The following is a 23212-nucleotide window of genomic DNA, read 5'->3' on the forward strand; positions in this document are numbered from 1 at the left end:
GTCATTGCCTTCAACCTCTGCGGGAATATTTTAGGGCAGAAGAACAGAATGCAGAACAAGGATCAATGTAGAAACACCAGAAGTATGGAGATTGCTCAGTGTGAGAGGCTGTTTCCCCAAGTCAAAGCTGCCTACCAGTGAGATCAGCTGCATTGAGAAGTAGTGAGCTCTCTGTCACTGCTGGAGTGCAAGTACCAGACCACAGCTTATTGGATGGGGAGGATGTTGTAGCAGGGCCTCAAGCACCAGATGAGAGGTCACATCTTTTTGCCATGCTCTACCATCTTCACGTGGGAATTGACTTAGCACAGGAGGTATGCTCAGGCTTCTAAGAGTGCAGGGATCTGCATTTCCAAGGTTATGAAGAAAGGCATGTAGTAAGTATGTGTATAGGCGTCCAAGATGTGAAAGATGTGATTATTTGCAGAATCTAATCTCATACCTCCCCATCCTTGTTGAACTGAATATTACAAAAATATTCTCATTCGTATTTGGAATGGTATGTTTCTAAGCAATCATCATTCTGAATACTCATTCGAGCCAGGAGATGACCTGAATATTGAATAGAATAAAAATGTATATATTAGATTACTTATTCAAATGCCTATCTGGCAGTTTGGATAGAATTAAGCAACAGTCCAATCTGGCTGTTGTTTTATGCATGGGATGTCAAAGCTAAACAGCCCTTAGATAATATTCTCTCATTCTTTCTCTGCACAGAGCCTCACCATCCTGTCTTGTTCACAAATGGGGAAATAGGCTGAAAGAGGCGGGCATACAGCAGAGAAATGGGAGACCTGGAACCGGTAGCTACCATTTAGTGGCTAGGCAAGGTAATATTGTCCCCACTGGACAAGAGAGGCAGCTGAGGCTTCAGTGTGGTTAAGTGACTTGTGCAGAGTCACATAGCTGGTCAGTGGCAGAGTTGGCTGCATCCCAGGCCACTGTCCTTTTGTACTACCTCACTGGGCCACTAATATAGCCCCAGAGAGTGTGTTCCTCCTTTCATGGGACCTGCAGAATCCTCAGCTATAAAATATATTATCCCTGGTCTACAGTTGAGGACATTCCAACGAGGGTATGGAACAACACTGTAGGCCCCCCAAACCAGGGACTCTTCCACACTGCTCTGCTACCCTGCGTGCTCTAAAGGCTCCACAGCACCAAGCAAGAACATATTGTTCTACACTTACAATCACAAAAAGCAATAACCCAAATTTGCCTTTTGAAATGAACCCAAGTAATCATTTTGAAGGAGAATGCTCACTCAGAAGCCTGCTTGGGTACCATCTCTAAAAAGACTTCCCTGCCCTCTCCCTACCCCAACCCCAGGGCACTTTTCAGGTGGTATTGTCATTGTATGTAGGGTATTCTCCCCACTAAATCATGAGTACTTTAAGGCTAAGAACCCCCTCTGATTGCTTTCTGCAGCTCCAACATGGGGCATGGTGCCCAGCAGGTGTCTGGGAAGGTTTGCTGAGCAAATGGTGGATATTTGGGTAGCATCAGTGCAAGGAAAGAACACGAGAGGGAGGACCTCTTCTCCTCCCCCACCCAACCTAGAGTTCATGAATCTCTGGATAAAAACGAGGACCTGGCAAGCCTGAAAATCTAACATAGTGCCCCCAACCCCACTAACAGTGACTGAAACCTAGAACAAAACCCCAGAGCTTCCTGGGGTTCTGCCGGTTTGGGGAAAGAAAAGAACAGCATCTGGAGCACATGTTTCCACTCAGACTTGACTCTCGCTTCATCTCACCAGACAGTTCTGAAATCACAGCGTCAGCATTTTCTCCAGTATCATCCTTGCTACCCTGTCCCTGTAGGCCCCTAGAGCCCCAGGTCCTCCAGAAAGCCATCCCCAGACCGTGATGTCTCCATGACAGTTCCTCGGTCTCACCTGATGTATTCTTCCTTTCCTGCTTATCACATGTTCATGGATGGTCAGGGTGGGAAGTGGCAATGTGGGACAGAACACAGGCTCTGGGCTCAGAAGAGTATAAATCCCAGCTTGACTAGTGAATAACTATAGGACCTTGGGACATTTACTCAACCACTCTGAGGCAGTAAAATGGGGGTAAAACTTCCCTCTCAGGATTGTTGGGAGGTATGCAGGGACACCATAATGGAAGGCCTTGTCTGCAAAGCCAGGGAGCTCAGGCTTTATCCTACAGACAATAGAGTACCATTACAGGGTTTCTCATTTGAAAATCACGTGATCAAATCTGCCTTTTAGAGAGAATACTCTGGCAAAGGCACAGAGAATGGTTTGAATAAGAGGGACTAGAGGAGAGAAACCAGGCAGGAGACCTTACAAAGATGGTCAGGGATTGGGGTGGGGGGAGACAGAGGACAGGGGGAATTGTGGACTTGCAGATAATAATGGCCTGAACAAAGTTGGTGATAAGAGATAGTAAGAAGAGCTAATGTTTATGAGCTCCTACTCTGGGCCAGGAATTATGCTAGCACTTCATAGGGATTATTTCATTGGATCTTGTTAAAACCCAAGATTTTTAATCCCCATTTTACAGATGAGGAAACTGAGATGTTGAGAGGTTAATTAGATTACTCAGGATGGCATAGTAAGTAAGAAAACTGGCATTCAAGTCCAGACAGTCTCACTCCAGAGTCTAAGTGTTTAATCACCAGATTAGCCCACAACTGAAGCAGAGATTAGAGAAGAACCATTTAGAAGGTGAAACTGGCGGGACTTGTTGAAAGATTGGCTGAAGTGAGTAAGGAAGAGAGTAGAGCATAGGATGACTCTCAGGTTTCTTTCCCAAGGTCCACCGCTCCTGGGAGACAGAGCTAGGATTTTAACCCAATTTTATCTAACTCCAAAGGACTTTCTCTTTTCACAGCCTCAGAAAATTTCACCTGAGAGCTTGGTGTTCTCAAGACAGAAGGGATAGGGTAGAGATTGGTACTTTCCCCAGGATTTCATAATTCCTTTATTTAAACCATTACTGTGAATAGCTTTCCTTAAGATGTTGAGGGTGTGTTCTTCTTTACAGAGGGATTTAATATCAGTTACGAAGAAAAATTGACAAGAAAATGCATTTGATAGCTTTGCTTCTTTGATGCCAAACCAAATGCAAAGGAAGATTCCAAGTACCTTTGGAAACAGAAGTAGTGGAAGGGCAGAACATCCACTGTAGCCAGAGGGAGATTGGTGAGAGCTTGAGCTGGACACTCATTCATCCCTTTACCATGCCATTCTCAAGGCTCTTCTCTGTGCCAGGCTGGGGAATGGTGCTAGGGAACAGCTCTTGCCCGGGCACCTCATAACCAAGGTGTGAAATGGAAAAGTAGGCAGGCCTTCAAAGGGCTCCAGGAAGGGGCTGTTTGAAAGAAGAGGGCGTGTGCAGTCCACACAAGAGGAAATGCTACGTCTGGGTCTTGGCATTGGGCAGAAGCCAGGCTATGTGACCTTAGGCACGTTACCTAACTTGATTGGGCTTCCTTGTCATCCTTGGAACAGTGGTGTAATCAAGCCCACTTTCATCTACTCTTTCCTCTCAGATAATCATGGACCTGGAATGCTGGGTTGGGACTGAGAGTCTGGAGCCTTGGCTGTCCCCTAGGGTGGAATAGGTTAGGTTTGCCAACTGCAGATCTTGAGGCTGAGGATGAGAGTCAGTGTCTGAGGAGGAAGTGAAACAGAAAGACAGGCAGAGAGTCTGACCCTGGATCCCACCTCAAGGAGACAAGTAGAGAGGCAAGTCTAGGTGTAAGGTGAGAGAGTGGACATGAGTCCAGAGGCCATGGGTTGGAATAGAAGGTAGGGCCAGGGACAAGGCCTTGTAAGTAAGAAAACTGAGATTCAACTCCTGTTGGAGGTGGGGAGGGTTTTGTCGAGTACTGAGTGGTCCCAGTGCTATTAGGAAAATGAAGTGATATAATACATGGGAAGCACCTAGCTGCCTAGCACACACAGTTAACTCTCAGTGAATGTTAATCATGGAATTAGTTTCCTTTTCAATCAAAATTCACCAAGAACTTCCAGTGTGCCAGGTCCTGTGGTGGGCACTGAGAGGAGAGGAATAATTGAGATGTAGTTCCTGTATTCCAGAAGCCCAGACTGCTGGAGATGCTGACACTAAATAAGACATTCCAATTGAAGGTTCTAAGTGACATGATGGGGGGAGGCATAGGGATAGGACAGGATGAGGGAGCAGTAACCCAACCTAACAGTTCTAGGAAGGCTCTCTTGGATAGATAATGGCTAAGATGGATCTTGAAGGTTAAAAAAGAGTTAACCAGGTGAGAAATCCATTCTGGGGTCAGGCGTAACTTCAGCATAAGCCTAAGATAGCCTGGTATGCTCAGTCAAGTGGGCTGTGAGGAGAGGCAAGAGATAAGGCTTGAGAAGAAGCAGGGCTTTGCTGAATCTGGAGACTACGGAACCTGGCCTCTATCTGGAAGGTGATGGGAAGCCCCTGAAGGGTTTTAAGCAGGAGAGTACCTGGCCAGCTTTGTGCTTTAAGTAGATCACTCTGGCTGGTGAGGGAGAATATATTAGAGAGGGCCAGCCAGAGGCTGGGGGACATCGTTAGTTTGATGTTCCTGAGTCAAAGGTCAGTTATGCTTTGGTAAAATTAATTAGGGAAGATTCAGAAATGGGAACAAGAGCTTTCACATCTAAAGCTAGAAATGAAATGTTAACATTTGTACTTCTATATACAATGAGCTGAATTCCCATTCTCTGTGCTAAAAGGTGAGGTAAGGGGGCATAATGCCTTTAAGGGCCTTCCAGCTTTAACTCTTCAAGACTCAATAATTCTATTTCTCTTCTTAGCATATGAAATGGATGTTTATGTCATTGACCCCCTAGGAAGACATATGCCTTGGGCTCTGCCTTCCTTGTGTCAGAGTGGGATGCCCTGAAGGTTTGCCATTACTTTACCTGTTCTTGTGGAAGATGCTATATTTATCAGATGGTTGGATAGTGTCAGGATCTGTACCAAGATCAGGGCTCATCATATGGCCAATATCAGGACCAGTCTGTGACCAAGATCACATCTCAGTCTATGTTATGATATAAAGCTGAGAAAACTGTCCAATTGAAGTCCTTGAAATCAGGCCTTTGGGCTCATTACCATAGTGCCTGCTCCACTTAGCTGACCTGCCAAACCATGCTAAAGGGTTCTGGGCACAAGTACTGAAGGACTCTTCTTGTCCTGGCTGCCCAAATCTGTATATCTGGAAGCTGGAAGGAAAATGGATACTCTGGATCCCTATAACCTCCAATGCTTCCCTCTAATTCATGTATTAGAGTTGCCTGTTTCATGACTGGGAGCTCCTTAAGGGAGAGAACTCCACCTGACTCATCAGTTTTCATGCATCAATTATCCCTTCCCATTTTAATTGAGGAATTCCCTTGTTGCAGGTACTATGCTAGGTGTTGGAGGTATAGAAATGAACAAGCTCTACACATCTGCCTTCATGCAGGTTATTATCTCTCATAGGAGGAGAAAATAGGTGCTATGATGGGAGAGAAGGAGCATAGGATGCTAATGGAACAGAGTGCAAGTGTCTTAACCCAGTGTGGCATCAGAGAAAGTCTTTTTTAGGAAATGATGTTTAAGTTGAGGTCTGAAAGATAAATAGTAATTGGCCAAATGAAAGGTATTGGGGGAACATGCTACAAATAGGGGAAATAGCTTATGTGAAGACCTGAAAATAAAAGAGAGTTGGCCCTTTGAAGGAACCACAAGAAGGCCAGTTTGATCCTTCTGATGGAACTGTTCTATATCCTAACTGTAGTGGTGGTTACATGAATCTACACACGTGATAAAATTGCACAGAACTAAATACACACACACACACACACACACACACACACACACAAAGAGTGCATCTAAAACTGGTGAAATATGATAAGGTCAATGGATTGTGTCAATGTCAATTTTCTGGGTGTGTATTATGCTATAGTATGAAAGATGTTACCCTGGGGGAAGCTGGATGAAGAGCACATAATATCTCTCTGGATTATTTCTTACAACTGTATATGAATCTACAATTATCTCAAAATAATAAGTTAAAAGAAAAAGGTGGAAAAGGAGAACCAGGCGGTGACCAGTTTGGCTGAAGCAGAGAATGAAGGAATATATAACATAAGCTGAGCCCAATGAGTTGGTAGAGGATAGACCATATGGAATTTAAATCACATGGGGCTCTATCTGAAGATAGATGAGAAGCCTTTGGAAAGTCTTATTCAAGGAGTACTATGACCAGATTTGCACTTGAGGAAGATCACTCTGGTTTGAAGAATGCATTGGAGGGGTAAGACTGAGAGCAGAGAAGTAACAATTAAACTAGAATATCATGGCTAAGAAGGGACATGGGTAGATTTGAGAGATAGTTATGGGGGCAGAATCAATAGCATTTGATGACTGAGAGGTGAGAGGACAGGAGGAGTCAAAGGCTCACAGGTTTCTACCCTGATCACCGGTGGACAGTGGTGCTCTTTACTACAATAGGGAACATTTGAGAAGAAGCAGGCTTGGGAGAAAGGCTTGAAGAGCTGGGTTTGGAATGTTTGAGATGCCAGTTAGACCTCAGAATCCAGATGTCTAGTAAGCAGCTGTGTGCACACATGTCCAGAGCTCAGGAGAGAAGCCTGCACTAAGCATATGCGTTCAGAATAAGAAGGCCAGAATTCTAGGGTGAAATTCTAAGGAATAGTGACCTCTAAAATGTGGGCTGAACAAAAGGAGCCTACCATGGAGACTGAGGATTATGGAAGAGGTAGGAAGGAATTTGAGACTACTGAAATCAAAGGGAGAAAATGTTTCTGGAAGAAGGCAAGGTCAACAGTGTGAATGCTGCTGAGACCAAATGAAGGAACATGCTCTTGAATTCAGTGGGTCATTGGTAACCTTGGAGAACAGGTTCAGCGGAGGCGAAGGTCAGACCACAGTGGGGCTGAGGAGTGAATGGGAGGTGAGTGAATGTGGACTGTGCTTTGTTTCAAAAAGTTTTGCTTGTGAAGAGGAGGAGAGAAGGAAGTAACTAAAGGTGAGGCAGAGATGAGCGAGGGTTTTGAGGTGGCTGTTGTCGTGTTTGGAGGCTGGGGAAGACTTGAGCATGTTTAAGCACAGACAGGAAGGGGCCCTCCAAGAGGGAGAGGTTGAAGATCCAGGACAGAGCACAGGGCCTGGCCTAGGGCAGGTGCTCCGTGAACACTGAGTGTTTTCTGAAACAAGTGAGCAGGGGGAGAGTTTCTGTGGGTACAGTCTCTGAGTTCTGTTGCACCCCACTAACTATTCTAAAAATGTTGCTGTGCTTCCTCTTTCTGGAACATCTGGGCCATTAAGAACTGCACAAAAACCATCTTTTCAAACTCCCTAGAGGAGGCTCAATTTCAATTCTGAGCCAAGGTGCTTCCTCTCTGAAGGGCCTATGTGGCTGGATTGGCCCCTCCCAGGGCAGCACCTAACACTGACTCCCAGCATGAGGGCAGAGCCCCAGGGCAGCAGCAGACAGAAAAGTTTCCACTGCGACTTCTTGCCCACCAAGCCCAGGGTGCCCACCCAATCAGCATGGTGGGCAGCAGGCATACTCTCTGACTGAGGACTTCATATCCACTTTGAAAAGGCGATATGGCTGACTAGACAACCTAAACAGCTTGAACGGATGTGCTTAGAGACAATAATCTCATTATATTTAATTCTGGCACCCTTTGAATGTTGGTCGTTCCCCCTTACAAGCTGCCACTGGCTTGGGCAAGGTGCTTATCTTTCTTGTTTATACAATGAGTAGCAGTTCATGGGGTTACTGTGAAGAGGAAAATGAGAGAACATAAATAAAAGAGCCAGGCTTATATTAGATTCTTAGTAAATCCACATTTCCTTCCCCTTTTTGCCAGGAGCCAAAATTTCCTTTCTCCCAGCAAGTGCCCAAGTCTTGAATCTAAGGGCCAAAGAGGCTGGACTTAGAAAGAAAAGAATGTTTCAGGAAGCACTTGACATGGCTGCACCTCAGGATAATACCATCTGTCCCTTGGGCAGGTTTCTGTTCTTTTGTTTTGGGGATACTACTGTAAGAGAGTTTTAGATTTAATATGTGAAATGAAAATCCCAACTAAATGATAAATTGAGGGTGGGGGAAAGTTTGAGAGAGAAATGTTCTTCATGTTATAAAATGGACCCTTTGCTTTATCACCAAGTTTCTTTAAATATGTGCTCCCCTGGTGCAATTAAGCCTTTGTTTACAGATCATTAATTATCTGGCAGAGAGGCTTGGCTGGAAGGAATATGGCCGAGAGACACAGCTGGAGAGTTGGGAGCTTGTGCCAAGCGAGAACCCATCATAACCAGAGATAGTAAAGCTCAGAAATGATTGTGTAAATCAGAGATGAAAAGGAAGTCAGTTTTCAAGAGTTGAGTATGCAGGCACTCTGAGACCTCTAGCTAGGCTGGCTGGGTACCTGGTGGCCATTCACCAAATCAGGGAAGGCAGGAGGAGAACAGGTTGGAGGAGGTATGGGTGGAAGTAGAAAGAAGGGTCCAGTTCAATCTGGAACATTTTGAGTAAGAGGTGTCTGTGGGGTATCTGGTGGAAAAGAAAGTCTAGAAGGCAGATAAATAGCAGTGCTGTGCTCCAGCAGTGCTTAAATGTTTGTAGTTTCCTGAAAATTCCAAAACTAGCGCACGCTTCTCTGCTTCTGCACATACCGGGCTCTCTAGATCGAATGATGTCTCCACGCCCCACCATCCCACACCTGCTGAGCTTCTAGCCAGCCTTCAGGTGTCAGCTCCAACTCTCCTCTCTGGGAGGCCTTCCCTGGCTTCCCCAGGCAGACACAGGCTGTCCATTTCCAGGACAAACTTGCTTCCACTTATACATACCTCCATAGCACTGAACCTCACAAGAAGCCTTCCTGGCTTAACCAAGATTACATAACTAAGTAAATGTAACAGGGTCAGTTCAGGGAACTGTTACTCCACTTCTGTTGTAATTATTGCATTTGCCCCCTTGCTTGTCTCCCCTATTGTATTAGTTTCCTAGGGCTGCCGAAACAAAGTCCCACAAATTGGGTAGCTTAAAACAACAGAAATTTATTTTCTCACTGTTCTCGAGGCTAAAAGTCCAAAACCAAGGTGTCAGCAGAGCCATGCTCCCTCTGAGGCTCAAGGTAGAATCGTTCTTTGCTTCTTCTTAGTTTCTGGTGGTGGCCATTGATCCTTTGGTGTTCCTTAGCTTACAGCTGCATCACTCCAATCTCTGCCTCTGTAGTTACATGGCATTATCCCTATGTGTCTCTGTCTTCACATGACATTTTTCTCTTCTTATAAGGACATCATTCATACTGGATTAGGGCCCACCCTAATGACCTCATCTTAACTTGATTATATCTGTTTCCAAATAAGGTCACATTCACAGATACCAGGGGTTAGGACTTCAGCATAGCTTTTGGTGGAACACGATTCAACCCATAACACCCAGGAAAAAATTTTTTCCTACAGGGTAAGGACCATTTCTTGTTTGTCTCTGTATCAAGACTTAGCACAGGATCTGGCACAGAAAAGGTGGCCCAGGAAATAGTTTTTGAGTGATTGACTATAAACCTTTCTAAATTAGATTTTTTTATGTTTTGTGTACACTAGTGCTCTCTGTGTGCAAAGATCTGGGCTACGTGTTTTCTGTATGCTTTCTCATTTAATTGTATCAAATACCCTGGGAGTACATCCACCTATCCCACAGATAAGAAACCAGACTTCAGAGAAGTCAAGTGACTTGCTCAGGTCTACACAGCTAATGGGGTGTGGAGCTGGGATTTGAACTGAAGCCTGTCTGATTTCAAAGCTCGGATCACTCCACTACACTCTACTGCCTCTTCTTTCATCTTTGTTTCAGTCAAGCTTCTGTAGGAGTCCAGAATGCCTCAGGTGTGCTTAGGGCAACCCCCTCAAATGGGCTGGGTTCATGCTTTGGCCAGAGTGCTAGAGAATCTACAGCATCCCTTGATGGGGTGGGGGAATAGAGGGTAGTGTGGAGCGGGCAGCATGGGAATAGCAGTAGGATTGGAGACAGACTTCAAGGGGAAGGTGACACCTGAGGGGAGAGAATTGGGGGGGGTCCCCTCACCACCCCTCCCAACTAGGAGAGGCTTCTTGATGCTAAACCTTGAAAATGATGAATTCTATGTTTCTCTAGGACTAGGTAAGCTAATGCCATGGGCATGGATGAGATCACCTTTTACTGAAGGCTCTCCTCTATAATCAAGAGAAAGCATGGCAATAGGGCAGGACAAAGGCCCACCGAAAGCTGGATTCCAGGACTGATTTGCCCGAAGACAGACTCTGACTTTGAGCAAATCATTGTCCTCTGTGCTCAATTTCATCATTTCTAGAATGAGAGGTTTGGGCTATAAGTTCTCTGAAGTCACTATTCTTGGTTTCCTGCTTCTATAGAATCTGTTTCCGTTCTATAACTCTATTTTAAGGTGTTTATTACATTGCCGAGAAAAGAAAAAAAAAAAAAAAGAACCTTCAGGGTGAAATTTCTCTATGCCAAGGAAAAGTTTTTTTTCTTTTCCCTTTTTTGCATGCAAAGCTCAGCTTTGCCTCTTTCATGTCTTTTTCATTCTGGTAACCCTCACAAGTTTTCTCAGTGGCAATAAGCACTCTCAGGCTAGGTCCTTCCTTTTCTTAATACCAAAGACAAAGATTTGCTCAAAAAGTTAAAGCCATCCGGACAGTGCTTATCTGGCTCCTATGCTGGTGAATCTGTTATATGCTCTTGCTGTGACCTGTCCAAACAAAGAGACGGAAGAGAAAAGGATGTATAGGTCCAGCTTGTATAGCTTGGGGCAATTTTGCAGCACCCTTGCCAAGGATGAGCACAGTAATTTCATTTCCTACTCTGCTTTCAGCCTCTTGCAAGTATGCAGGCCCTAAGTGAGCATTTCCAGGCAGATTCTTTCTTCCTTGGACATCGAGCATCTCAAGTGGAAAAATGTACCTCGTTGTTTGTGCAGTTGAGGTCTGCCTCCACCGGGGGAGTGGTAAGAGTCAAAGGAATAGAGTTATGAACGTTTCATCTTTAAAGGTCACAACAGCAGAGATGGGTTGGCTTGGGAAAAATAATGTTCATCTTGCCAAGAGTCCGTGTCCCAGCTGACTCCTAAGCTGATGAGTCTGGCTGCCAGAGGACCACAGAGTCCTTCCCCTGGTGACTTAGAGTTATTGATAACTATTTGCATATTCCAATAGCAAATTTAAATCTGTAAGCTTAATGTATATGTCCCCCTCTCCTGCCTTTCATGAGTTTTCTTTGCATCTTGTTCCCTAAGGAATCAGGGGACAGGATTTGGATTTTCTATTCAAGTACCCCTTACCCTGCCCAAACCACAGTTGGTGCTGTCAGATGTATCAGCTAGCAGGAAGAGGAATACAGCCTCCCAGATTCTTCATGGAGCTGGTGATGGGAATTGACATACCTACTGAATGACAAGTAGTATACCAGAGACCACTGGGGGCAACATGGCAGAGTGGGAACTTCATATCAGGTTTGAATCAGGATGTGACTTGGGCCCTCACTTTCCCTCTCTGAACCTCAGTTGATGCTTCTGTAAAACAAGGATAACAGCAATTATTTTCCAAGGTTATTATGAGGATTGTAGGGGAGGCACCCAGCATCACCAAGGACAGAGTAGGGAGCAATAAATTTTAGTCCTTTTCTTTGCCTCTTCCTCTCTTTTACTATATTATCTCATTCACTTCTCTCAACAATCCTAAAAGATAAGTTTAGTTTTCCGTTTTATAGATTAGAAAACTCTGTCTGTCTGGTTCTCCACTGTATCCTAAGTATTAAGCAAAGCTTCTGGCATATAATGAGCTCTCAACAAATAGTTTGTTAGTAAATGAATGAATGAACGAGTAAGGCAGTCTTACAGGAGTTAAGAATCTTGCCCACATTTTCATAGCTAGGATCCCAGATGAGTTAGGACATAAGGCAGGGCATCACAGAAAAATTCATACAAGGAGACAAAAAAAGAACGCAGAAATGGGAACAGAGAAGCATAACATAATTCATCTTTTTTTTGTGATTGAGAACACTGTGTTTCACAATTACAAAGGCATGTTTCAAATATACAAAATCTGAACATAATTTTAAAAGCAGACAATAAAACCCCAGACTCAGCTTAAGTCCCAAAAGTTCTAAGATAAAAGTACAGATCTTACTAAGGTCCCAGCTTTCTTAAACAAGGCATACTGTCCCAGCATTGGCCAGGAAGGAATGGTGGTTGGCATCTCTGCAGTAATACTGCCCAGTCTTCAGGGAGAGAGGGGAAGATACTTCATCCCAAAATAACTGGCTTCTGGGGATCCAGTCTTGTCATTACCCTGTGACCTCCTGAAAGGAAAAGGTAATAGAGACTCTCTCAGAAGATGAGAATGAAAAGGACAACTGATGGGTTTTGGAACCTACCGTGCATGAGGCATTGTGCCTGCCAGGCTCTTTACATACATGATCTGTTAGACCCCGTGACAACCTTATAAGACTCTATTTGAGACTTGAAAAACTTGAGCGTCAGAGATTTGCTCAAGGTCCCACAGTACCTTGGTGATGGAGCAATAATTGAACCCAAATCTGAGTTCAAAGCGTGTACACTTTTCACTTTTCATATTGCCTCATAGTCTCGTCTGTGCCATGCTACCTCTCCAGAATGGGTCTCAGAGCCAGCAGCAGAGTTCAGCAATCAGAGACCATTTGACGGCTCAGCAATGTGGCAGGACACGTCAGCACGGTGGAGGTAGGGTCCTGGCCAGTTACCTACTCTGCGTACCAGCTGAGTTAAACTTCTCCCTGGCCACGTCATCCAGAGTCTCACATATCCTTGTGTGTCTTGCTCCTGTCCATCCTGTGTTTTAGAAAAAATGACTCACCCTTAACTGATTTTCTCTTTTTCCTCTATTCTTGGCTTTTCTTTTCCATGATAATAAAGGTATGCCTGAAGTAAAGAAGGGGAGGTGGGGTTTTGATATTCTGCACTCCAATTTGCTCACCACCAGCACTAAAGGAATATATGAAAAAGAACTATCAACAGAAAATGTGTTGTGTATTGTATATATGAATCATTTTTCCATCATAATACAAAAACTTAGTGGTCAAGACCTTTTATTGGGGGGGGGGGGGCGCATAATAGGTGGACCTATTGTGCTACTAAATAAACTGATTTGGGCCGGCCCGTGGCTTAGCGGTTAAGTGCGCGCGCTCTGCTGCTGGCGGCCCGGGTTCGGATCCCGGGCGCGCACCGACGCACCGCTTCTCTGGCCATGCTGAGGCCGCGTCCCACATACAACTAGAAGGATGTGCAGCTATGACATACAACTATCTACTGGGGCTTTGGGGGGAAAAATAAATAAATAAATAAAATTATATTAAAAAAAAAAAAGAAACTGATTTTGAGTAAATAAAGGAAGCCTTCTTGGGGCCGGTCAAGCTGTGCAGTGGTTACGTTCACATTCTGCGCTTTGGTGGCCCGGGGTTTGCACGTTCAGATCCCAGGCATGGACCTATGCACTGCTTATCAAGCCATGCTGTGGCGGGCATCTCACATATAAAGTAGGGGAAGATGGGCATGGATGTTAGCCCTGGGCTAATCTTCCTCACCAAAAAAAAAAAAAAAGAAAAGAAAAAGAAAAAAGAAGCCTTCTTTATACTGTGGATCAAATCTAGTACACTCTTACCCACCACAACATAGGATGAAAATATCAATGAACTCCAGTGTGCTTTTCGAGATAATGCCTGCCAGGGTCTCACCTGGACCCAATCAGGGTGGTCCGGACATCCTAGAGAACCAGCATATGACCCCATCTCCCCATCCTGGCTAGAAGGGCACAGATGGCTCTCACTGAGGCAGAGTCAGACTCAGAGGGAGCCAGAATTGGGGTAGAAGTCCGTGGTTGGGGCTCTAGAGTCAGGTAGCCTGAGTTTGAATCCTGGCTCCACCATTTACTCCTGTGTGACCTTGAGCAAGTTACCTAACATCTGTATGCCTTGGTTTCCTCAACTTTAAAATGAGTTGATACTAATACCTACCTAAGACCCAGAATTGTTTTGAGGATTAAATGAGAAATGTATGTAAAGCCTGGCATGAGATAAGCATTCCACACAGGTTCACTGCTAGTGTTCCTATTCTTATTCTTATCCCTCCAAGTAATAGCAGGTAAGAAGGGGGTGGGGGTGGGGAGTGACACTTCTGGCTCAGAGAAGCCTCCACCCAGACCATTCAGTTAACGGTGATTCCCAACAGGTTCCAACTCCGTGCCCATCAACAGAGGGTATAAGACTATAGAACTGCTTGAGCAGTTAGAAACCTCAGAGGGCCTGAAAAATTCAGGGTCTCTGGAGTAAGGAGGCCATGATAAGAAACCCCAGACAATGTAGTCAAATCGTCAGTATTCACAGAATCATTAGGTACTCATGTTAGGGTTGCTTGGGATGATAGATATTGGACTTTCCCATAAGGTCTAGTTCTCAGACTTCTAGGTGGGGATTCAAGCCTCTAGGAAAAGGAAAGCGAGGATTAAACCCCACAGTCAGTTCAGCTCCTTATTGCCTCAGCAAACTCTAAGGCAACGTCTGTATCAAAACAGCCCTTGAAACCCAGGCTTTGGATCCAGAAACCAGGGTTCAAATCTTCTCCATGTGACTGTAAACAACTTCTATCACCTCTCTAAGTCTTAGTTTCCTCATCAGAAAAATTGAGATAATAATAGTATCAACCTCATGGGGTGTTTTGAAAAGATTAAAGGAACCAATATGTAAAGAAACCAGTACAGTTCCTATCATGGAAGTCAATAATTGTTAATTCCATTTTCATTCCTTTCCTCTGATTTTGTACTGAATTTATGGTGTGGTTGGAAGACATTCTTAAGAAAATCAGAGTTGTTCATGGTTTGCTGTGTGCTTCTGAGATGACTTAACCCTCTGAATGAACATTCTATTTTGTGCCTCTGATCCAAAATGGCAGCCCAGAGTTAGGAAACAAAAGCCTAAGAGTGAATGAGAATATGGGATGCACTCTGGCCCTATGAGGATGTGAAAGGCAGACATTCTGAGCCATAGAGTGCTTGAGATGAGCAGAGATGGTAACCAGAGAACTAGTATGTGGTCTTTGAAGGAAGGTTGCCCTGTTATCTCCCAAATAATGTTGGAATCACCAGAATACTAGGATGAAGCACTGAGCACCCTAACTGAGTAGGGCGTTAGAGAGTCAATGACTTTCAGCCAACAGCAGGGTAAGAAGGAAGTCTAGCCTTGAAGGATGAGACGGAATCACCCTCTCATTTCCCAGGAGGCCCATGGACTGTGTCAGTGAGATTCCTGATACTGTTATGTTATCATTGGTATTAGTGTATGTCAACTATGTGTGATCGTCAACTTGACTATTTTTCTGCTGTGTGCATTTTTCTGTAATTATTTCCATTTTGTTCTCTCTTTATATTTAGAAAAACATTTTGAAAATGTCAACCTGTCTAGTGGTGCCAAGGGAAAGACTACGAAAGGGGCTTTTGTTGTTTTTTGGGCCAGATTGTGGGAGCTAGATATGGTAGGGGCCCAGAAACAGAGAGAGACTCACAAGAGGAAGGTGAGACTCAGAGGGACAGAATAAGGCCCTTGAGACACCTCTCTCTCCTCACTTTCGGGGGCTTTTCTCTCTGCCAGGGTCTGTGTTTCAGACATGCACTCATTCAACAAGTGTTTGTTTAGGGTCTCCCATGTGCCAGGCCAGGTGCTAGGATACAACAGGGAAGAAAACAGATAAGGTATCTTCCCTAGTGGAGCTTTCCATCTAGTGGCAGAGACAGACAATAGAATAAATATATATTATATACTATAATAAACTCCATGAAGAAAAATGAAGGAGCTGTGGAAATATGTAATGAGGACCTGAGCTAGTCTATGGAGGGGGATGGGAGGAGCAAGTCAGGGAGGACTTTCCTGAGGAAGTGACATTTCAGCTGAAAAATAACAGAATGAATTAATTTAATAAGGGAAACCAGAAGCAGCTTCTAAAACAAATCGGCCCCCAATTGAAATTCATAATTGAGGCAAGTTGCCTTCTTCCAAAGTAGGCCAAATTTTTTGTTTCTTTTTCAAAACCAATTCAGATGCCATTCCCTTGTGACAATCTCTTCTATTCATAAACTTCTTTTGGTCTTCAACCATTGGGAATTTTTTTTGTGTTGCTTGTGTAGAGTATATACTCCTAGAGCAAACTGTCTGGATTCAGATCATCCATGTGACCAACACCTGTGTGTGACCCACATGAAATCATAACATAGCTGAGATTTGAGTGGTTGAACTTGACTGTTGTTTGCTTGATCTGTACATCAAGCCAAGGTGTACAATCACAAGGCTTTCTGATTGCTGTAAACGCTTCTGCATTTTACATTTTATATAATGCATACACGTTTGTATTTCTTTTAAGAAAATACTCAACAAAGTCAGTTTGAAAGAATAAATGGCTCCAAATACAATATCTTGGAAGTTGTTGCTGCAGGTTTGGGCAAGGCCCATAGCCTCAGAGGCTCTTGAACATGTGGGATCTGAGAGCTTCTTTAGTGACTGTGACCTGTACCCACAGGTTCTGGTTTAAAGGGGATGCATTTTGGGGTGCTTGTTGGATGATTATCACCATTGTTCAGCTCATTATATTCAATTTCATTCAATAAACATTTATTGGGCACCCTATTCTCAGCATGGGAATAAGAACTCTCATAATAATAACAATAATAGCAACTATCATTTATTGAAGACTCACTATGTGTCAGGCACTGGGCCAAGCATTTTACATGGATTATCTCATTTAATCCTCATAACAACCTTATGAAGCTGTATTAATATTCCCATGAAGAAAGTGAGGCTTAGAGAGATTAAGAAACTTGGGCAAGGCCACACACTTAGTAAGGACAAACCTTACTTATTAGGCCAGGGTTTGGATCCAGGGGCTAAGACTACAACATACTGTCTTCTTTTCACATTGGTATGTCATTTTTCAGATGAAGAAATTATTGTGCCTCAGAGAGGTTACATAGACATTTCAGAGCCTTGTATATTTTCCCTGAAAATAATATTTACGACTTTTTGAGCAATTCCTATGTGACTGGCATGTTTCCTTAAAATCTTCCAACTCAGAGGTTCTCAATCTTGTCTGACGTTACAATAATCTGGGAATTAAAAAAAAAAAAAATCAGTGCCCAGGCTCCATCCCCAGACCAACTGAATCAGGATCTTGGGGGATAGGACCTGGGAGTGGAATATTTTTGAAGTTTCCCAGGTGATCCTGATACACAGAGAAGGTGAAAAACTCCTGCCCTGATTCTCACAACGCCTTCAGAACACACGTATTAATTGCCTCATTTTACAGAGAAGAAAACTGAGGCTCAGGGAGGTGAACTATCTTGCCCAAAGTCACAGCAAAGATGTAGCAAAGTCAGGATTTAGCCCCTGGTCTGATTCCAAAACCCATATTCCTTCGGCCCTCCAAGCTGTCACCTACATGACAAGTTGGCATTCCCTCTAACTCCAGGAGATGTTGGCTGGCCTTTGAGCTTGTACTCAACATGCAACTCCTCTTTTTCCTTCCTTCCCTGTCCCTACTGCCCCTCTCTTCCCCCTGCCCAAAACCCCACAACCAGACTCAATCAGACTTCATGATCAGGAGTTCACATGAATGCACTGCGTTGATGCCCCTGCTTTGGGGTGACACTCCCCAGCTCAAGATGATGCCCACCATGTGTGGCATGATCTTCCTGGCCATCTATCAACATTCCTTCCTTGAATCTTCCTGAAAAGACAGTGGCCCTGAGCTCACAGCACAGCAAGTTACTTTTCTGGGAAAAATTTTTTAAAAAGCAGAGACTTTAAAAGTCAAATATCACAGGAAAAAAAGGGAAAATCATGAAAAAATGTGGTCAATCATTAGCGGAGAGTTTGAAAAAGTCACGCTCCAATTGCTTTAAAAATTCACAGAACCCAGGTCTCCTTAAAATAGTTTTGCAAAGTACATTGTGAATTCCACGCAGTAATATGAACCATAAGTCCTGCTGCTGCCACTGAACATGCTTCAGCTGGCTAAAGCAAAGGAGCTTGACGTTAACCCAAGGCTCTGCGAAACTCAACAGGAAAGTGCAATGGAGACACAATTGCAAAGCCGCCCCAGATGTGCACATTTTCTGCTCCATTAAAATAACTTGGATGAGAGGCAAAGTACATTTCGCCTGCAGAAAGGGGGAGCTAGGGGAGGGGCAGGCACAGAACAGTCAGCCTCGTCACAGGCCTCCCGCTCCCCAATCTTGCCTCCCCTCCGATCCTTCCCCTACGCTGCTTCTAGAGCAAACTGTCTAAAATGCAAATATGACCACAGCCTTCCAGGACTCCCAGCGCCAAACTGCTTTGCTATAACTCTCAATTTTCTCAACCTATCATGGGGTTAATTCCACCCACTTCAAGGGTTTGGTGTGAAATTAATTGCAGTCATGTATACGTGGTGCTTGGCATGTGTGGTTTATGGTAAGCTTTGGAGGAAAAGTAGAAATCATCATTATCATCACTGAAACCAGGTCATATGAGGAGACACAGGTGAAGGAAGTGAAGATATCTGGGCAGAAGACAGACAAGATCCTAGTGAGACAGGATCCCAAGTTTTCCCATATCTGAAGAGCTGACATGAGACTCTTGGTGGTGAACCTAGTATGGCAGCTACAAGGTGAAAGATTCTGCCTCAGTATAAGTAAAAAAGACCTTTCTAACAGTCAGTAGTGTCCAAAAGTTAAGGTGTGGTAGTAACTTTCCAGACATTAGAACTGTATAAGAGGTGTCTGGATGATCATTTGGCAGGGATATTGAACAGGGGATTCAACCATGATTTGGTTGGACTTGACATTTTTAACCACCTCCCTAAGTCTGAAATCTGTACTTTTGAACTGTCTTTGCTTGCCGATCAATGAATCATCAACATCTTGAGTTTCTGGTATGTGTAAAGCCCAAGGCTACGTCTCCAGGTCAAAGAGTTACTCTGATTCAGTTTTCACTAGGGCAGAGGAGGCACACAGTAGGTTCTTCATGAAGCTGTGTTAAAAGACTGCCTGTGTTAGTCACACAGGAAACAGAAACTCCAGGTGTCTTTCTGTTGCCCTTTGGCTATCTAAGGGTGTCTCTTTGAACATCTGTACTGGCCATTCCTTCTCCAGAATCCATTCTGAGCACCTACATACAAAATGTATTTGCGTCTGTGTTTACTCTGTTGACATCCACATCATTGTTTATTCTTTTCTTCTTTCTGGGTTCTTGGGAAATGGAACTGCCCCCTTATGAGAATTATTTACACTAACTTGGGTGGGGAATTTGTTTGAGCCTGAGGGTGCAGTGATATTTAATATGTTATGAATGTGTCTGTCTCACGAGGAATGGAATCACTGTTCTACCCCTTTGTCACTGGGAATGGGAAAGACAGAGTTGGGATTCAGTTCCAGCTCTGAAAAGAAGGGACAGATTTTCAGAAAAACCATGCAAGAGGTTTGCTATTCATGCTCTCTGTGTCTTTCTTTAATGCATTTGTTCTCTAAGCGTTTATCCCAGGCCCTGTGCTGGGAACCTGGGATACTGAGGTTACTCAGCCTTTTTGTGCCCCTCAAAGAGCTCATTCTAATGAAGGAAGATAAAAGGTGCTGGGACAAATTAGTGGAAAGAATCTGTCTGTGCTTGAGGAGTGTGGGTGTTTGGGGAAGGCTTCACAAACAAGATGACATTTGAGCTGGTCTTCAGGGGAAGTTGAGGTCACTGTGCCCCCTGAGAGGAAGAACTTCCCATGAAGAGGGCAGAGCAAGCACAAAGGCTTGGGACCTGATAAAACACGCTATCTTGGGACATGTCTAATAATTTAATGTGTCTGGAGTATGCTGTGTCCAGGAAGGTGGTAAGAGATGAGACTGCTACAGTATGTGGGGTCACCTTCATTTAGATGTGATAGGAGGTTAACCAGAGTGCTACTTAAAATTATTTTGCAAACATAGTTTGGAGCTTCATGGATTTTCATTAAATATGGCCAACTCTGCATGATCCATCTTGTGAATTATCAGACATCTTGCTACACATTACTTCCCCTTGACCACCACAGGAATGTATTCTGAAAATAAAAATTCATTTAAGATCAGTCCAAAGAAATCATAATCTTGAAGGTAACTCTGCTGAAACAACTCAGAATGGCTCATCTTTTTTCCACAAGTTTGTGGGGCAGCGTAGGACAACATCTACGTCTACATCCAGACAACTTGTGGTCATGTCTGGCTGTCACTGCATAAGCACCAGAGGCTGGGTTTACAGGAACTTGATCTGACCTGTGTGTTGATGGGATTCACCTGTATAAAGTACTCTCCAAATCACAGTGAAATAATTTGGGGATTTTGGCTTATCTACTTCACTATTAGTGTAGCTGATCTGAAATGTGACCACAGTGCTTTTTAAAAAATAATGTTTAATGCTTTCTGATTATAAAGTAATACCTGCTTATTGTGGAAAATAGTTAAATGTAAATATAAATGTATATACACACAAAGGAAAACAAAGTCACCCCCCACTACTAAGAAACAACACTTTGGTGCATTTATTTTGTTTTTTTCTTACAGGTCAAGTTCAGTAAAATGAATTTTTAAAAAATATAACATTTAATTCAGTCTGCCACCTCCCTTAAGCATTCCTCTATGAGAACACTTTTCTCACTATAATATACTTACTTATACTTTTTTTAATACTCCCAGACCAGATTGTAAGGGTTTTGAGGACAGGGAAGGTGTGTTATTCATATAGTAACCTAATTTTGGCACAGGAATCCAAAACCAAGACTCAAGTTCTGATACGCTAACACTGCAAGGCATCCAGGTGTTCGTCCTGTCTGGTCTTCTCTCGACCACCAGCGCATAGCCCAGAATCAGGCATGTAGTACACACCCAATGCATACTGGTTGCTTGAGTAAAAGAATGAATGACTGGATGGCTGGGTGAAGGTGGATTTTCATTTATTATTATTTTTCACCCAGAATTCATTGAGTTCCTACCAAGTGCCAGGTCTGGGCTAGGCAGTAGGGATTAAGTAGCCATATTAGGTACAAAGCCCACCCTCTCAGAGGCATCTGTGTGAGGATGTTGACCGCCTCCAATGTGGGATGGGGTTCCTAGGAGTGCAGAGCGGGGCAGCCCTCTTTCAGCTGGTGTTCACAGCTTGTGTGGGGGCACCCAAGCCCCTCCAGGCTCTCTCCTGCCTGTGATATCAGGACAGAGCAAAGACAGCCCTTCCACTGAGTCCCATTCCTGAACCTCGCAGAGTGCTCCAGACATGCCCGGCCAGCCCTGAGCTTGCCCTCCTCAGACCACCCCTCCACTCCCTGCTTCATTCTAACTGGTCCCAGTTCAGAGACAGGCATGCTGTGGTGGTGTGCCACTGCTTCCTCTGGCTGAGAGCAGCCCTCGACAAACTCTCCACCACCTCAGCCAGCGGGTCCAACTGGAAATCCCAGATAAGCCCCAGTTCTGCTCAGAACTAGTTTGGCAGCTCTAGGGTAACGTTTCTGGCTGACTGACCCTCCCCACAGCGGGAGCTGGCAGTTTTGCCAAAAAAAAAAAAAGCGAACTAAAGGGGCTGAGAGGAGTGGCTAAAATTATTTGAAACACTCCAAAATTTTGCTTGCTCGCAAGTGCAAGTTTACACTTACGGATCCAAACAAGATTGCCCCCCGCCCCGCATTCATTCTCTCACACTCTCTCCTCTCCTTTGCAATGCAGTTTCGTTGCAATGCAGTTTGTTTTACAGAGGGATTGTTAAAGCAATACAATCCTTCTCGCAGCGCGACTTTTAGTCAATGCATTTTTTTCTTGCAATGCTATTGTTGTTATTATTATTATTATCGCAATTCAGTCTCTCTGCCCTTTCCCTCCCTGCTCGAATCGCGCTCCGGCTGTGATTGCTCGGGTCTGACTTTGCGAGCGGCGGTGCGCTTCCAAACCCCCCTCATCCACCCCCGTCCCCCTTCCCCCCCCTTCCTCTCTTTTCCGCGCCCAGGCGAGAGCAGCCGATTGGCAGAGCGGTGCTTTCAGGAACAATAACAGTGGGGGGAGCCGGGGTCCCGGGGAGCCGCCCCCGCCCCCCGGCCCGGCTGCGCGGCCCGCGCCCCTCGCCGGCTCCCCACCTCCGCGCCCGCCCCGCGGGCTGACCGGCCCGAGCGGGCCCGCCCCCGGCGCCCACCATGTACGCCTTTGTGCGGTTCCTGGAGGACAACGTCTGCTACGCGCTGCCCGTGTCGTGCGTGCGCGACTTCAGCCCCCGCTCGCGGCTGGATTTTGACAACCAGAAGGTGTACGCCGTGTACCGGGGCCCGGAGGAGCTGGGCGCCGGGCCCGAGAGCCCCCCGCGCGCCCCCCGCGACTGGGGCGCGCTGCTGCTCCACAAGGCCCAGATCCTGGCGCTGGCAGGTGAGCGAGCGGCCGGGAGGGACGTGGGGACCTGGGCGGGGGGCGGCGCCGGGATCCGGGAGGGGGCCGGGCGCCGGGCGAGGGGACCGGGGGAAGCCACTGCTTGCTCCGGCCTCCTCCTCCTGCCCCCTGGGCTTTTCTTTTGGGGACGAGGTGTCTCTAAAAGGCCAGACCAGTTAAAAATAGCGGATAGTCCCCTTTGTCTTCCCCACCTCCCGATACTCCCGCGCTGTCAGTCTGTCTCCATCTCTCTTTCGGTGTCTGTCCTCCTGTTTCTGTCTATTCTCCCGGCCCCTTCACTTTCTCTTTCTCTCCTCGCCTGTTTGTACCTTCATTTCTCTGTTGCTCACCTTCTCTTCACCTCTCTCCCAGTTCCTTCTGACTCCTTAAGTTTCTCTAGCTGTCTCTCTCTCTTCCTTTAAGGCCTTTGGTAGCTCCTGGGAGTGAGGAGGCAAGGCGGATATAGTCAGACTCTTCTAGGTGGGAGTCCCTCTTCATAGAGGGAAGGTATGACATCCTTGTCCCATCTGGGCCATCATTGGACAGGATGAGGAGGCCCTGAACACTGGGCACCGGGCGCCACTCTCTTCTGCCCCTCCCTGGCCAGGCGGCAGAGGTAAGGAAGTAGTGGCCCTCAGCATCCGGCAGCCTCTGCATCCCTTTTGAATCTCGCAGAGGGCTCTCTGAGTGAGAGCTGAGGGCCAGGAAAGAGTTTCTAGGTCAGGATA

At 45.2% G+C, this 23212-nt stretch overlaps 2 protein-coding genes across 4 annotated transcripts in view; both read left to right on the top strand.

Moving 5' to 3' along the window:
• Positions 1 to 23212, top strand: part of AGBL4 (AGBL carboxypeptidase 4) — a 1245941-nt gene that overhangs the window by 959745 nt on the left and 262984 nt on the right. The gene's annotated exons all lie outside the window — the stretch shown is intronic.
• Positions 22152 to 23212, top strand: part of BEND5 (BEN domain containing 5) — a 48743-nt gene continuing 47682 nt past the window's right edge. Inside the window, exon 1 of one of the 3 annotated variants that reach the window (XM_004438526.3) lies at positions 22152 to 22484. In XM_004438526.3, coding sequence (XP_004438583.1) covers positions 22259 to 22484 — 226 coding nt within the window. In that variant the 5' untranslated portion in view covers positions 22152 to 22258. The remainder of the gene's footprint in view (positions 22485 to 23212) is intronic. The other 2 variants (XM_014793818.2, XM_014793817.2) reach the window with 2 other exon arrangements.

This window comes from Ceratotherium simum, chromosome 22, assembly GCF_057802395.1.
Source record: "Ceratotherium simum simum isolate JZ-2026a chromosome 22, ASM5780239v1, whole genome shotgun sequence".
NCBI lineage: Eukaryota > Metazoa > Chordata > Mammalia > Perissodactyla > Rhinocerotidae > Ceratotherium > Ceratotherium simum.